The sequence below is a fragment of the Boleophthalmus pectinirostris genome, unplaced genomic scaffold (assembly GCF_026225935.1).
Source record: "Boleophthalmus pectinirostris isolate CB_2022bp ecotype Guang Dong unplaced genomic scaffold, ASM2622593v1 HiC_scaffold_16, whole genome shotgun sequence".
Taxonomy (NCBI): domain Eukaryota; kingdom Metazoa; phylum Chordata; class Actinopteri; order Gobiiformes; family Gobiidae; genus Boleophthalmus; species Boleophthalmus pectinirostris.
In genome coordinates this window covers 6,399,724-6,414,296 of record NW_026571095.1, presented here as the reverse complement: position 1 = coordinate 6,414,296, position 14,573 = coordinate 6,399,724, and the positions used below count along the sequence as shown (strand labels likewise).

At 41.0% G+C, this 14,573-nt stretch overlaps 1 protein-coding gene across 1 annotated transcript in view; it reads right to left on the bottom strand.

The window, feature by feature from the left end:
* pik3r2 (phosphoinositide-3-kinase, regulatory subunit 2 (beta)) overlaps positions 1-13,449 on the bottom strand; it is a 32,553-nt gene extending 19,104 nt beyond the window's left edge. The window contains exon 1 of the mRNA XM_055152140.1: positions 13,122-13,449. Coding sequence (XP_055008115.1) covers positions 13,122-13,440 — 319 coding nt within the window. The 5' untranslated portion in view covers positions 13,441-13,449. The remainder of the gene's footprint in view (positions 1-13,121) is intronic.
* Positions 13,450-14,573: the final 1,124 nt, after the last annotated feature.

The window sequence follows — 14,573 nt, the reverse complement described above, 5'->3', positions numbered from 1 at the left end:
AACAAACATTCTGACTGTGAGTGGGGTCGCCTCTCCGCAGATCTGACCTGTAATGTGGTTTGGTCTCCATAAAGATAAAAGATTTAATACCAAACTGTAAAACGTTCAATAAAAACAAACAACAGGAGGGCTGTAGGGCTTTAGTTGTATGGTCAATGGTGTCTAAGTCCATTTATTTGGTTTAGGTTACAAGGATTTATATGTGAAAACAGCAGACAGGATAAGTTAGTGAAAGAGTGAGTTAGCTGAAGATTTGCTATTTTTTATTTTCATTTTTTGGTATTTATATGTAAAACGTCAGATTAAACTCATGATTCACAAGTTGAACCTGTTTTTATATAAATACATTGTTTCCTAGTTCTTTTTCCTACTTTAGTATATTTAGCATGAACTAGGGGGAGTCTAGCCTGATCATCAAATACTTTCACGTCGTAGAAACCATCTGACCATTGCATTGCATTAGGATTCGTTCGCTCGATGGTAAACGGGTACTTTTTTAATTTATTTGTTGCCAACACAGAATATATGTCTCTTCGCTCATTAGCTGGTGTCCAAACTCGCACTTCCAGGGGTTTTTTGCGAACCGTCTAGTGTATTTTGATTCCTGACCTAGTCGTCAAGAGAGAAGTGAAATTGAGCGGAGGCACTAGGTGGCACCAGACTGACTAGGGGAAATCAGGTGTGGTCTTGTGTGTACAGTTTGGGTCAGATACATAGAGATACATAACAGTTTGAGAGCTTTTGCCACGCCCTCTTTCGGTAAACAGAACATGTCTATAGTCCACTACAACCCCGATGTTAAGATGTTCTGTCACATCCAAAAAAACACAATCCACAAATGAGAAAAACAGATCTAAGGCCAAGATTCTTTAGGACAATTTGAAAACATGGACTTCCTGCTCCCTATACACTTAAGAGCCCTGCTGTATACTGCATAGGCAAAGAGTGGTTTTGGACACACTGAATGTCTCATTAAAGCAGCGCCTAGCAACAAGCTCTGGCCAACGACAGCCGACTGGGACAGCTAAAAAACAGAGCAGTTCAAACTGTGAAGCAGAAATATTTAAAATCTGAAAAGTTTTAGTGTCTGTAATGCTATTTTCTGTCTGATCTATGTTCTAATGTTGTTTCCTCATCCAAAACAGACCTGGAGTTGTGTTTTGTTTCATTCACACATGTTTAACACACAAACCTGCACATTTAGTTTTCTGTCAAACACAAAAAACACTGTTCCAGCTTATGATGTCATTTGGTAATACATGAAGTGCTCCACTGTGTTTTTAAACTCTAAACACCTTCACTAGAATCATCTGGATGATTTCAGCTCTGGATTTGCCAACCTCTACTGAACTAAACCTAAAAGGAGCTGTTAAAGATGAACTGTGCAACTTTTCTGGTGGATGATCCGTCAAATGCTTTTCTCCCTAGAGATGTTATTGCTTTGTCACAGTATGGCATTAAACCTTTCTACCTTCATGGAGACCAAACCGGACCAAGTTACAGGTCAGATCTGTGGAGAGGCGACACCGTTCACAGTCAGAATGTCTGTTTTTCTAGGTATTTTTGATCTATAAAACCACCTGAATGAATAAATGTAAGGTAGATCTGTTTAATGTCATACTGTGGAACATTCCATTCAGAGCAATGACATCTCCATAGAAACAAGTATGTAGCAGACCCCCAACCAAAAAGTTAGTGTTAGTTAGTTAGTGTTACATAGTGTACAACTTGAAAACTACAGATTCATGACATCACAAGGTGGAACAGAGTGTTTTGAGCTTTGGAGATGTGGACAGATTAATAATAAAGTGTGACTCAAACATGTGAATGAAACAAAACAGAACTCTGGGTATTTTTGATGAAGTAACAGCCTTGTAACGTCGCCTAAAGGTCACGAGAGTCAGTTTTGTGTAGTATGGTAACACGCTGTAACACATAAAAGAGTTGAATTCCTCTATGTTTTATTTTGGAGTGGGAGAGCAGAGTTGTTTTATAATTCCGAGACAGGCTCACAAAGACAAGCAATGTGAAGCTAAATATTTGCTGTATCTCCTCTGTAAGACTGGAGTTATGCAAGACTGCGGTGAGTATTGTCAGTATCCAGGCTTGTCTGACTGGAGCTTGTGCACACACAGCAGTCAGCCAATTCTGAGAAACACTCCGATCCTCTTCTAACTCCAGTGCAATGGATCAGACTTGACGCAATAATCTAGAGATCTTAAATATGACAGCATTTTAATAACATTGTGGTGCTTTTGGGGGCTTTTTTTGTATTACTTGTTGTAATACGGGCTCGATGTAGCAAACTAGACAAATGCTGATAGATTTATTTTGGCCTATTTAAAGTTGTGTTGTGTAACTTTGCAGGTGGAGGGTCTGTCACCTGCTTGTTTCTATGGAGATGACACTGCTCTGCCTGGAATGTTCCACAGTGTGACATTAAACAGCTCTACCTTACATTTATTCAATTACAGGTGGTTGCATAGCTCAAAAATACCAAGAAAAACAGACATTCTGAAAAGTTACACAATGCATCTTTAAATGTATCCATACTAGTGATGGAACTTTCAGCTCTTTTATGCAGGAGAGTCTGACTGTAGATCTAATCCAGGATGCACCTTCACCAACATGTCCCTCATCGTTTTTCATTCAGTTTAGTTTAGAAACAATTTAAAAGTTCTATATTATACAAAATGGACTCGTGTGAATTTTATGTCATGTTATAAAGCTGTTACTTTCTCAAAAACAAACCTGGAGTTGTGTTTTGTTTTATTTACACATGTTTGAGTAATCCTTTTTTATTAATCTGTCCACATCCCCGAAGCTCCAAATGCTCTGCTCCACCTTGTGATGTCATGAAGCTGTAGATTTCAATTTAACAGATTCTTTTACATTTAGTTCAATACAGATTAGTAATTCCAGGATGGAAATGATCCAAATGATTCAAGTGAAGGTGTGTACATCTGAAAAACACAATGGAGCACTTTCTGCATTACCACATGACATCACAAGGTAGAACAAAGTATTTTCCTTTTGAGAAAATAACTCACAGTGGGCCGGATTTGTGTGTTAAAAATGTGTGAATGAAACAAAACACAAGTCCAGGTGTGTTTGTGATGAGGAAAGAACATTATAACATAGATCAGAAAACAGCGTAACATGGGCTCTTTAATGACACTTTCTAAAACTCATTTCAAATTGTTTAGCAGTTTAAAAAACAAACAAAAAACAGATATTTAACTGTCAGCATAGGCCTGTAGGGCTGGCTATCATTCACAAGTTGCCAATACGATACATACCTCAATACAGTGTACTTTTGATTCAATAACATTCAATACAATATATTTCAACGATTACGATTCATTATGGTTCAATAAAAAATAAAGCCTAAATCGTGCCTGTGATACTAAAAGTGTTTGTTAAACCACTTCTTGAGCGAAGTTCATATGAAACACAAACATTTTAATCATCAAAACAGTGAAAATGTCAAATGTGTCACATAAATGAGTTTCCTTTCTCTGAACAAAACTGTAGCTGTAACAAAATTATTTAGTAAAATATACCAAAAAATACTCTGGTTGATATATCGATACAACAGCCCATGATATCGATACTGTATTATCACATTAAATGATACGATGTATCAATATTTCAATATTTACAACACCCCTATAGGCCTACATATACAAGAGTGTTATAGCACTGGTATATTAGCTGTAGTTTGTCCCTTTCTGTATTGCCGTAGTCCCTTTGTCTGGGTAAGAGTTTAGACTGTATAAAGAAGGACAGACACAATCTGTAATGATTAAGATTAGGAAAAGAGCACAATAATACTCACATGATATCACAATATGATGGTGAATCTTTCCTATATCATATCATAAGTTTCTTGGTCTGACATAAAGGCTCCTGCTTGGCTGCTGTGGTATTGTGAAAAGGTTCCAGAGGTAGGCATCTGGGAAAGGTTTTGTAATGAAGATGTTTTGGCTGCCCTCCCAAAGTCATTATCTAGGCCAAAATACTGACTCCGAGAAAATATAAGGTAACACTCCTGTAGTGTTGTTATGACACTAATACTTCAAACCTGATTTTGATACTAGGGAACAGTTCTCAGTACTCAACACTGATTCCAATACCATGATGATAATAACTGTATTTAGACTTTCTTTTATGTTAACCTGTGCTCTTATGTGTGATGGTCAGTGGTGCAGTAGGTTCATGTTGGTCCATGTGTGTGTACTAGTCTATGTGCTCTGACACTTGTTCTCATACACAACAACATCATTCTAAACACATTCAGGAAAGACTCATTTCTGTCCTGTGAATGTGTCTTTTTTAGTATTGATATGATATTAGTTTGAGTATTGATTAGTGTCTGATGACCCTTCCACCTGAGCTTCAGATGTACATGTGTGCTCTAAAACAGCAGATGTGACATTATCTACCATGAAATCTTTGTTACTCAGAACCTTCTAGTCTTAAAGGTCCTGTATCTGATTTTTCCTCTTGTATTTGAGGAAAATTTGCCATGGCCCAGAACACATACTGTATATTACATAAGCAGGAAGTGCACGCTGGCATGCTATGTGTTTTTAACTTTAACGTCACGGCAAACTCCACTCTGGTCTCTGAAAGTTGTGAAACGCACTAACATAAGTAAGGTAAGACAAGTGAGGAATAACTCTGGACCAGTGCAAACTGTTTAAAATGAACTAGTTCTGTTTTTTTTTTTTTTTTTCATGTTTTTAAGACAGTAAAAATCAAGTATCTTTAATGTTTTGACATAATCCCCATAATGCATCATTCTTCCCTTGTGTTTACTCACTCTGTTAAAGCAGTGGGACTAGTGTGAACATGGTCTCACATTAATAGATGTTGGCAGTCACTGTGCCAGGCAGGTGCTGACAGGGACTGACAGGGACTAATGTTGTCACGGCGCTAAAATTTCAAACCTGATTTAATGACTTGACCTGATACTCGATCATATCGATTCCAACGCCATGATGATAATAAATCACCCTCTTTCTTCAGACAATAGAAGGTCATTTTCAGGACTAAATGGTAAAAGTTTCTTTTACAGTGTTTACAAGTCTCTGTGCTTTTATACTTATAGTTCTGATGAAGCTCAACATCATTCTAAACACACTCAGGAAAGCTTCATTCTATCCTGTGAATGTGTCTTTTTTGTATTGATACCTGCTGAAATGAGGATCTAGTTTCGATGTTAGATTTAGTATTGTTTAGTAGTGGATTAGTGTCTGATCTTAGATGCTTTTAGCGGCCCTCACAGGGACAGTCGGTGTGCTTGTGTTGTGTGTGGAGCTGCAGACAGGAGCTCTGCCCGGGCCCCTCTGTGCCACATATGTGAGGGAATGTGACCTCAGGTGATCTCACAACACGGTGAGACAGAGAAGAGAGAAAGAGAGACGGAGGGACAGAGAGAGGGAGGAGTGAGAAAGAGAGGGCAGGGGAGAGCGGACGAAAGACGGAAAGGGAGAGAGGGAGAGAACGAAAAGAGAGAGGGATGGGGGAGGGAGAGAGAGAGAAGCAGAGCAGGGGAAATGAGAGTTAAACTCATTTTAAGCTTATTAAGGTGTTTATGGCAGGTTTCGTGGTAGATTTGGACATTCTGCTTCTATTTTGTTGGCTTAACTTTTTATACGCGTTTTCAGAATGTTTTTGTTCAACTGAGCTTCCACAAGGAGACACAGGAGATATTTACAATGCCTCTTTCACCTAAATAATTACAAATAATGGGCCCTAATATTGTAAGAGTTTTGAGAGCTTTTGCCACACCCCCTTTTTAGCCAACTAACCAATCAGGGCACGTCTTTAGTCGACTACAGCTCTACTAATAACTTAAAAGTGCTCTGTGCAACTTTTGTTTTTCTCTAGGGGGATGTTATTATTTTGTCTGGAATGTTTCACAGTATGGCATTAAACCTTTCTATCTTCATGGAGACAAAACCAGACCAAGTTATAAGTCAGATCTGTGGAGAGGCGACCCCATTCACAGTCAGAATGTCTGTTTTTCTAGGTATTTTTGAGCTATAAAACCACCTGTAATTAAATAAACGTGAAGTGGAGCTGTTTAAAGTCATACTGTGGAAAATTCGAATCAGAGCAGTGATATATCCATAGAAACAAGCAGGTGACGGACCCCAAACAAAAAGTTACACAGTGCAACTTTTACCTCACATTTATTACATTTACAGGTGGTTACAGTGACATTCTGACTGTGAGTGGGGTCGCCTCTCCACAGATCTGACCTGTAACTTGGTCTGGTTTGGTCTCCATGAAGATAGAAAAGTTTAATACCATATTGTGAAATATTCCAGACAAAACAATAACATCCCCATGGAGAAAAACATCTGACAGACCCTCCACTAGAAAAGTTACACAATGCACCTGTACTTTTTACACTTTTGCTCATTGATTTTTCGACTGACAAACTCTCTGCTTGCTCCACTTTCCCATTGGATCCAGTCTGTACAAACTGTTCTACTGTTCTGGGTGTTCCTGTTTTGCTAAAGCCATTAATCTTTCAGTAAAACAACTTCACGCTTAAATGGACAGGGGGAGTTTGCTACAGAAAACAAAATTTTCTATAGCTCGCTGCGAAGTGTGAAGCCAGGCCATGAGAATAGCCCAAGAGTTGAAACTAAATACAGCTGGTTCCTATCTTTGCAGTAGAATGGGTGGCCTTGGCTCTCTCTCTCTCTCCCCCTCTCTCTCTATCCTCTCCCTTCTTTTTTTTTCTTTTTTCTTTAGTCGTATCTTTCCAATCCACCGTCTCCACTGTCCAAGCCCGGGCTGTTCTTTGAAAGTGTGTTCCTGGTATTGCGTTCTGAGAATAGGCATTCGCTAACATGGTTTATAGCTGTCCAGAGACGCTATCGGACGAGTATGGGAGCGGAGAGAAGGGAGAGAGAGAAACGGAGGGAGGGAGGGAGCAACAAGGGAGGAGTTTGCAAAAAATGCCAAGCCACGGTTCACTTGGGCAGGCAGTTAAAGTGAGGCCAGAGAGAGGAGAGAAGGAGGGGAAAGAGAAGACTCTGAGCTCCAGCAACTTTTAGCTGTGTTGAGAGAGAGAGAAGAGCTTTTCAAATATTCAAATACAAATCATACACTAAATAGTAGGGATGCACATCATATGTGTGCAGGTCATATGTGTGCAGGTCATATGTGTGCAGGTCATACTTTGTACGTGTGCAGCGCAGCTCTTTATTTAACAGTCATTTCACTCATGTACAGTCACTTTATTTATGTCGGCTCTGTTGGGATGAAAACACTGAAAGGTGTAAATAATTCTCATAAGACTCAGGTGGTGGGTGGTGCACTTGCTGTAGTCTGTCATCTGGGAGTAGTAGTTTTGACTGTAGTTCCCGCTGCTGATGAGGAGAATCTGGTTCCACCTAAAGCAGCGCCAGCTCCTCGTCCTCACTGCTCCTTCCTCCTCCTTGGTCCTAATAGTCGACCTCATGATGGAGCTCTCAGAGGTCAGAGATAAGGAGAAGGAAGGAAGGTTTGTTTGTCTTTTGGGCACATCCACACTCAACTTTATGTTGCAGTATTCGGGATACTGCATATACATGCCACAGTATCCAGGTTACTATCAGAATATCCCAGCTGCAGTATCCCTCTTTCTCATAACCGGGATAATGGCTTATTCAGGATACTGAAACCGGAATACTGCATAATATGTGGTGTAATAGTGGTATCGGTGTGTGGTATTGGCAGATATTTAGCAAGTACAAGTACGAGAATATTAACGAAGTATTGACCCAATACCTGATACCAGTACCAGTGCATCCTTACTAAGTAGTATTTAGGTCACAATATGGAACTTTTTCACCAAAAATAGACAAATATAAAAGCATTTTTGCTTTTTCTTGGATGATGTTATTCAATGAATCAGCAGTAAAAGTACTGGGAGCTGGTGGCATCTCAAAAGTCCTGACTCTGTTGTCAAGGTTGTCAAAAGTATCGAAAATCATATTAATATACTAATCGATACTAAAACTAATATTGAAACTCTTCCTTAGTACTGAAAGATTTTGAGCAAGGTTCTAACTTAATTGATCATTCTGTGTTTAGGCATGTGATTTCACAAATGAAGCTTTCCTAAATGTCTGTAGAATGATCTGGAGCTGTATGAGAACAAGTGTCAGAGCACATAGACTCATACACACATGACACTATGAAACCTTCCTGGCACATAAGACAAGACACAAGGAAACAGAAGAGAAATTACTATGATTTAATGTTGAAAATTGTTGTCTATTGTTAATTATTATCATGGTGGTATCAGAATCGGTATTGTGTATCAAGTCTATTCATTAGTATCTAGTTTGAAATGTTAGTATGGTGACAACACTACATTTACAGTTTGCATCTCTAAAACCCAGTCAATATTTCTCTCTTTAATCTGCTGCTTCTGGGCCAAACTCTGCCCCCTCCCCCCTCCTCCTCTTCGGGTCTTTCTGGGTCTCTCTGTCCCTGTCTCTGCTCCTGTCACCGGGGCCTCTGCTCCTGCCGAGCTGGTTTGTCTCAGTGTCCGTCACAGCAGAAGGACACTGTTCTCGCTCTCACCTGCGTCGCCAAAGGAACGCCTGGCCTTTCACTCGCACCTCTTTTATTGTATGTAAATAAAAAAGCGGGAAAAAAGCGGGACTGGAACGTGCAAAACTCCAAAGCCTTTCTAAAGAGTTCCTGATGTATGCGACTGCAGCACAAAACTGCCTTCAAACCAATGAACTGGAATGGAGTTCAGATCTGAGAGAGTGAATGGCCAAGAAGAGAGAGATGGAGAGAAAGAGAGAGGGAGAAAGAGAGAGACGTATACAGAAAGTGGGGGAGGGGGGCAGAGAGAGACAGAGAGAGAGGGACAGAGAGAGAGACAGAAAGAGAGAGAGAGAGAGAGAGAGAGAGAGAGAGAGAGAGGACAGAGAGAGAGACAGACAGAGAGAGAGGGAGAGAGAGAGAGAGAGAGAGAGAGAGAGGGACAGAGAGAGAGACAGACAGAGAGAGAGAGGGAGAGAGAGAGACAGACAGAGAGAGAGAGGGAGAGAGAGAGACAGACAGAGAGAGAGGGAGAGAGAGAGAGAGAGGAGAGAGAGAGAGGGACAGAGAGACAGAGAGAGAGAGAGAGAGAGAGGGAGAGAGAGAGAAAGACAGAGAGAGAGGGAGAGAGAGAGAGAGAGGAGAGAGAGAGAGAGAGAGAAGCAGGAAGTCAGAGAGGCGGGGGGCAGAGAAAGTGAGACAGAAATTGAGAGAGTTGTAACGCTGAGTGAATGGCCAAGTGGAGAGAGCGAGACAGATGAATAGAGAGAAACAGAGAGAAACAGCAAGTCAGAGAGACAGAAAGAAGGAGAGAGAGTGAAAGACAGAAACAGGGAGAGAAAGAGAGAGAGAGAAACACATGACAGAGAGAGACAGACAGAGAGAGAGAGGGGGGGGCAGATAGAGACAGAGAGAGGAAGAGACAGATGGAGAGAGACACAGAGAGAAGAGGAAAGAGAGAGACACAACGGGAGAGGGAGACTAAAAGAAAGAGAGAGAGAGAGAGAGAGAGAGAGGGAGAGGAAGAGAGAAGAGAGAGACTGCGGCACAAAACTCTTCAAAATAATGAACTGGAATAGCGTTCAGTTGTAACACAGAGTGAATAGCCAACTGGAAAGAGAAAGGGAGGGAGAGAAAGAGGAATCCAGAGGGACAGAGAGAGAGAGAGAGAGAGAGATGGAGGGAGGGGGTGAGAGCAAAGGGACAAAGAGAGAGGGGGAAGAGACAGGGAGAAAGACAGAGTGAAACGGAGAGGGGGAGACAGAGTAAGGGAGTGAGAGAGATAGAGAGGGATAGAGAGAAACGCAAAACCAGAGAGACAGACGGAGAGAGAGATCGAGGAGGGAGAGGAAAGGGACAAAGAGAGAGGAAGAAGAAACAGGGACAAAGATAGACAGATAGAGAGAGAGAGAGATTGAGAGAGAGGGACAGAGAGAAACACAAAGCCAGAGAGACAGAGTGAGAGACTGAAAAGGTGTGAGAGAGGGGTGGGGGTGGGGGTGGGGATGGAGAGAGAGTGACAGAGACAAGAGAGACAGCCAGAGAAAGGGGAAGAGAGAGGGAGAGAGACATGAGAGATGGAGAGAGAGAGGCATAAAGAAAGTGCGAGCGAGAGAGACAGAAAGAGAGAGGGAGACTGCAGCACAAAACTCTCTTCAAACTAATGAACTGCAATAGTTGAGTTGTAATGGCGAGTGAATAGCCAACTGGCCGTAGCAGAGGTAACTCAGAGTTCAGTGTTCACAGTACGTGCCCACAGTGGTACTCGACCCATCTGTCATAAAAGAGCAGAGCGAATCTCCCAGAATCAGCCTTTCAAACAGGGAGGAGGCTGTTTCAGGACTCTGGCAGATACAGCAAGGAAGCAATAAATTAAGCGAAGAGGGAGTGCAAATGAGGAGAGAAGCCAGCAAGATGGTGGAGGATTTTGATAGCCAATCTCTGTTTTTGTTTCAAGTTGTTTAGGAAGGAGATATCTGAGCCAAGTGTGCGTTTGATTTGGACGAAGAAGCTGCTAAAGTTAAGCTAACGCACATGAAAAAATATCGAGGTTGTAGGAGTTGAAATATAAAGGAGGGTTTATAGCTGCACTGTGTTTTTCAATAAAAACTATGTTTGTGCAGATACAGTATTACTGCTGTGGTCCTGGTATGTGCTGTCTGTTACCTCTGTTGCTGTTTGTAATGTCCTTACCACTATGGATATCTTTTTATTATTGCAATATGATATACAGATCCACAGGGGCGGTGCCAGGGGGGACCTGAGGGGGCACTAGTCTGACCTACAATGGCCAATGCACCCCCATAACTCCACCAAAGATTTTCCCCCCATGTTCATAGAACATTCACTCTGAGACTACAATGAAACAATAATTCCACATTAGGTTTTATAAATCGCTACAGGGGTTTACTACATGACCACACTGCACGACGGCACTGACGTCAACATGGATGTTATAATGTTCTATTATAACAGAAAGTCAAATGCCCTAAATAAATAAATAACAAACAAATAAATACTTTTTTTTTATTTGGTGTCACCAACAAGCTAATGATTGTTTACAGTATTATTACTGTAAACTGTCTAACTGACCCACTACACTTCTAATTGACAAACTTGGTAAGATGTTGTGAAAATGAAAAGCTTTTTGAGCTAGAACAATTTCTGTAGTCACAGTAGTTGCACAAAGTGAGCATGACACTTTGATACAGCTCCACCCTTTAACGAGGAGACTAGGAGCTGTTGATTCCTGTGGTAATGGAATAAATTAAAGAGACAGTGACATTTAACACCAACCAAGTAAAAATATACTCACTGTGAGTCATGGTGAAAATGTGTGTGACCATGAAGATAGCGGAAATTAGCAACAATTTAACAAAAACACAACAGCAAATCTTGTATGAAATACACAGAGATCGACTGATGTGTTGTTGTTTTTTTCCTTGGCAAATGTCTACACCAGCAGCCTTCATAACTTACTTTGCAGTGACATCACACTAGGGGCGTTCTACATGTATCTCTATGTAGTGGAATGTTCATCGGTTACCATGGTGACACAGTGCACACACTGGCACAAACATGACCCAAAAAGTTTGAAGAAAGTTCTGTATTATTAAGTCTATAATACAAAAAAAGGATTTAAACAACAAGGACATTTTCAGGAGCCTGTGATCAATACAAACATCCATGATCCTTTCACGTGTTTGATTTTCAACTAAAAGGTGAAAGTGACTAACACAAAAACTGTGACTGCAGTTTTATGTGTGACAAATTCCTGCTAAGTCAGTATTTTCTGGTTGTGTTAAACAAACCTCAGAAGCTCAGAAGTCTAACTTGAGTTACACAGCTTCTAACAGAGTAGTGCTTTCAGTTAGCATCACACCCCAGGGAATGTTGTATGTAGGGGCAGAGACAGAGAGATGAAAGGAGAGACGGGGATAGAGACAGAGGAGACAGAGATGGTCAGAGACACACAGACAGAGAGAGAAGAAGATGAAAGCAGAGACAGAAGACACAGAGAGACAGACAGAGAGATGAAGGGAGCTAATGGGATCCATATACCATATTTTCCAGACTATAAATCACATTTTTTGGGTAAATTTATTTGATGAAATCAGAGACTGAGAACAGACATTTCATCTTCAAAGACACTCACATATGTCACATGAACAGTTCTTCAGATAACTATAGCATAAACAACAGAACAGAACAAGTTTACCAAACTCTCCATCTCACTCCAAATCACTAAATCCATTCAATTCTTCATCCTCAGTGTCACTTCTGAGCAACTCTGCCAACTTGAGTTAAATCTAGCTTTTAGTCCACAATTTGCTTTTTTGTTTTCTTCATTACAGTTCAAGTTTCCTCCGCTTTTCTCCAGCCCCTCACAAGTTTCTCATTCACTCCAAAATCTCTTTCTGCTGCTTGATTGCCATTTTCAGCTGCATATTTCAGTACTTGCAGTTTGTAATCTTCAGAATATGATGAACAGTTTATTGCCGTGTGATAAAATCAGTTCTGATGTTAAATGAACATTAGTGAGTGGGATTCGTCTTCATGACCTGTATGTGGTAAATGCAGGTGAGTGCGTAAAAGACAAGAAGAAACATCTCAAACTTCAGTAGCCGCACATCCACTCATACCTGATCCATACACCTATCCCCGCCCCCGAGAGAGTCTGAAATCTACTGAAATCCTACAACACACTGACATGATACAGACAGAACAGAGACTCTTTCAGCAGGAGACATGCACAGTAGAGCCAAGTGACGGTGGTGCAGGAGTCACAGCAGATACTGACACACAAGACTAGAGCCTCTTGAGGCTGTCTGTGAAAATAACAAAGATGTGGAATTACATATTTGAATATAGAAGTCGCACCTGAGTATAAGTCGCAGGAACAACCCAAACCATGAAAAAAGTGTGACTTATAGTTTGAAAAATATGGCAATTAAACAAATAAACAAATCTCCATTCCATATCCAAGCATCTGACAAACCCTCCACCAGAAAACTTACACAGTGCACCTTTAACAAAGCAGTAGTAAACTTGTCTCGTACCTTTGTTGGGGTCTGCTGTGGGCGCTGCAGGCAGGGGTCTCTGAGATCGAGGCTGCGTCGTGGGGACACTCATCTTGACAGGTCCCACGAACTCCACATACGTCCCAGGAAAATCACCTCTCTGCTTGGACCTTTCGTTGTAGCCCAGAAGCCAGCCCAACCTCTCCGGCAGCTCTTCACAACCTTCCTGGTAGCTTTCAGAGGACAGCAGCGACGCCTTGCTAACCGTGAGCAGATCTCCAGGCAGCAGATCCAAGTCTTCCTCCTGATCTTTCGTGAACTGATAGAGGGCGCGGTACTGGAAACCTTCAGCGGCCATTTTGTGAGAGAAGCGTGTCACTCAAGACTGCAGAGTAGAGTATTTAAGATGGTGGGCAGGGATTGCTCTTGAAATCGTCTTTACCCAACTCTAAGAAGCATCTTTAAGTGAAAAAAATGATTCAAGTCTCTCTTGCAATCGCTATTTTAAACCTTGACGTTGCCTCCTGACGCCATTTCGTGTGGGAATCAAAATAGCCACCAGAAGAGCGAAGGTTTGAAGGAGCACAGATCTCTTGTCCTTTCAGCTCAGGACTCAGCCGAAGCTAAGGAGCATTTCTAAAAGAGATTGAAAGAGTTGTTCAAACCTGGCCGGTGTTGGCTTGGGCTACTTTTCTCAGTTTGATGCCCCGGTTGAGCCAGATAATGGAGCAGAGAGAGTGTGTTGGCAACATGCTCTTGTAGCACAGAGGAAGCCTGCTCAGTGTCAGTGGAGCGGCTGGGGGAGGATTTCGTTTAGTTTTCAAATCAGAGGGTCTCCCACATGACTGCGACCCACCTGGAACAGAAAAATCACAACAAAAACGTATTAAGTCAAAGGGTAAAGTTGCGTTGTGTAACTTTTCTGGTGGAAAAACTTCCGTCACCTGCTTGTTTCTATGGATGTGTCATTGCTCGGCTTAGAATGTTCCACAGTATAGCATTAAACAGGTCTACCTTACATTTATAACATTTTATAGTTTTATAGCTCAGAAATACCTAGAAAAACAGACATTCTGACTATGCACGGGGTCGCTTCTCCACAGATCTGACCTGTAACTTGGTTTGGTCTCCAAGAAAATGAAAGAAGATTTAATGCCATACTGTGAAATATTCCAGACAAAGCAATGACATCTCCATTAAGAGAAGCATTTGACAGACCCCCCACCAGAAAAGTTACATAGTGCACTTTAAATGAATTTTGAATGATATGACACAATACTGAGCTCCTGCCAGTCCACCTCTGCTCTGAGAAAGCACTCTGTTTTTTTTTTTTTAACTAGAGACTGAATTATATTTGTATCTGAAATAAAGAATAAATAAAAAAATATATGATAAAATAAGAAGCAAGAACTATTTACTTCTTGCTTCATACTTTATTTTATATATTTTATTCTTTATTTCAAAAGGCAAATAAAACAACTGTCAACAAAA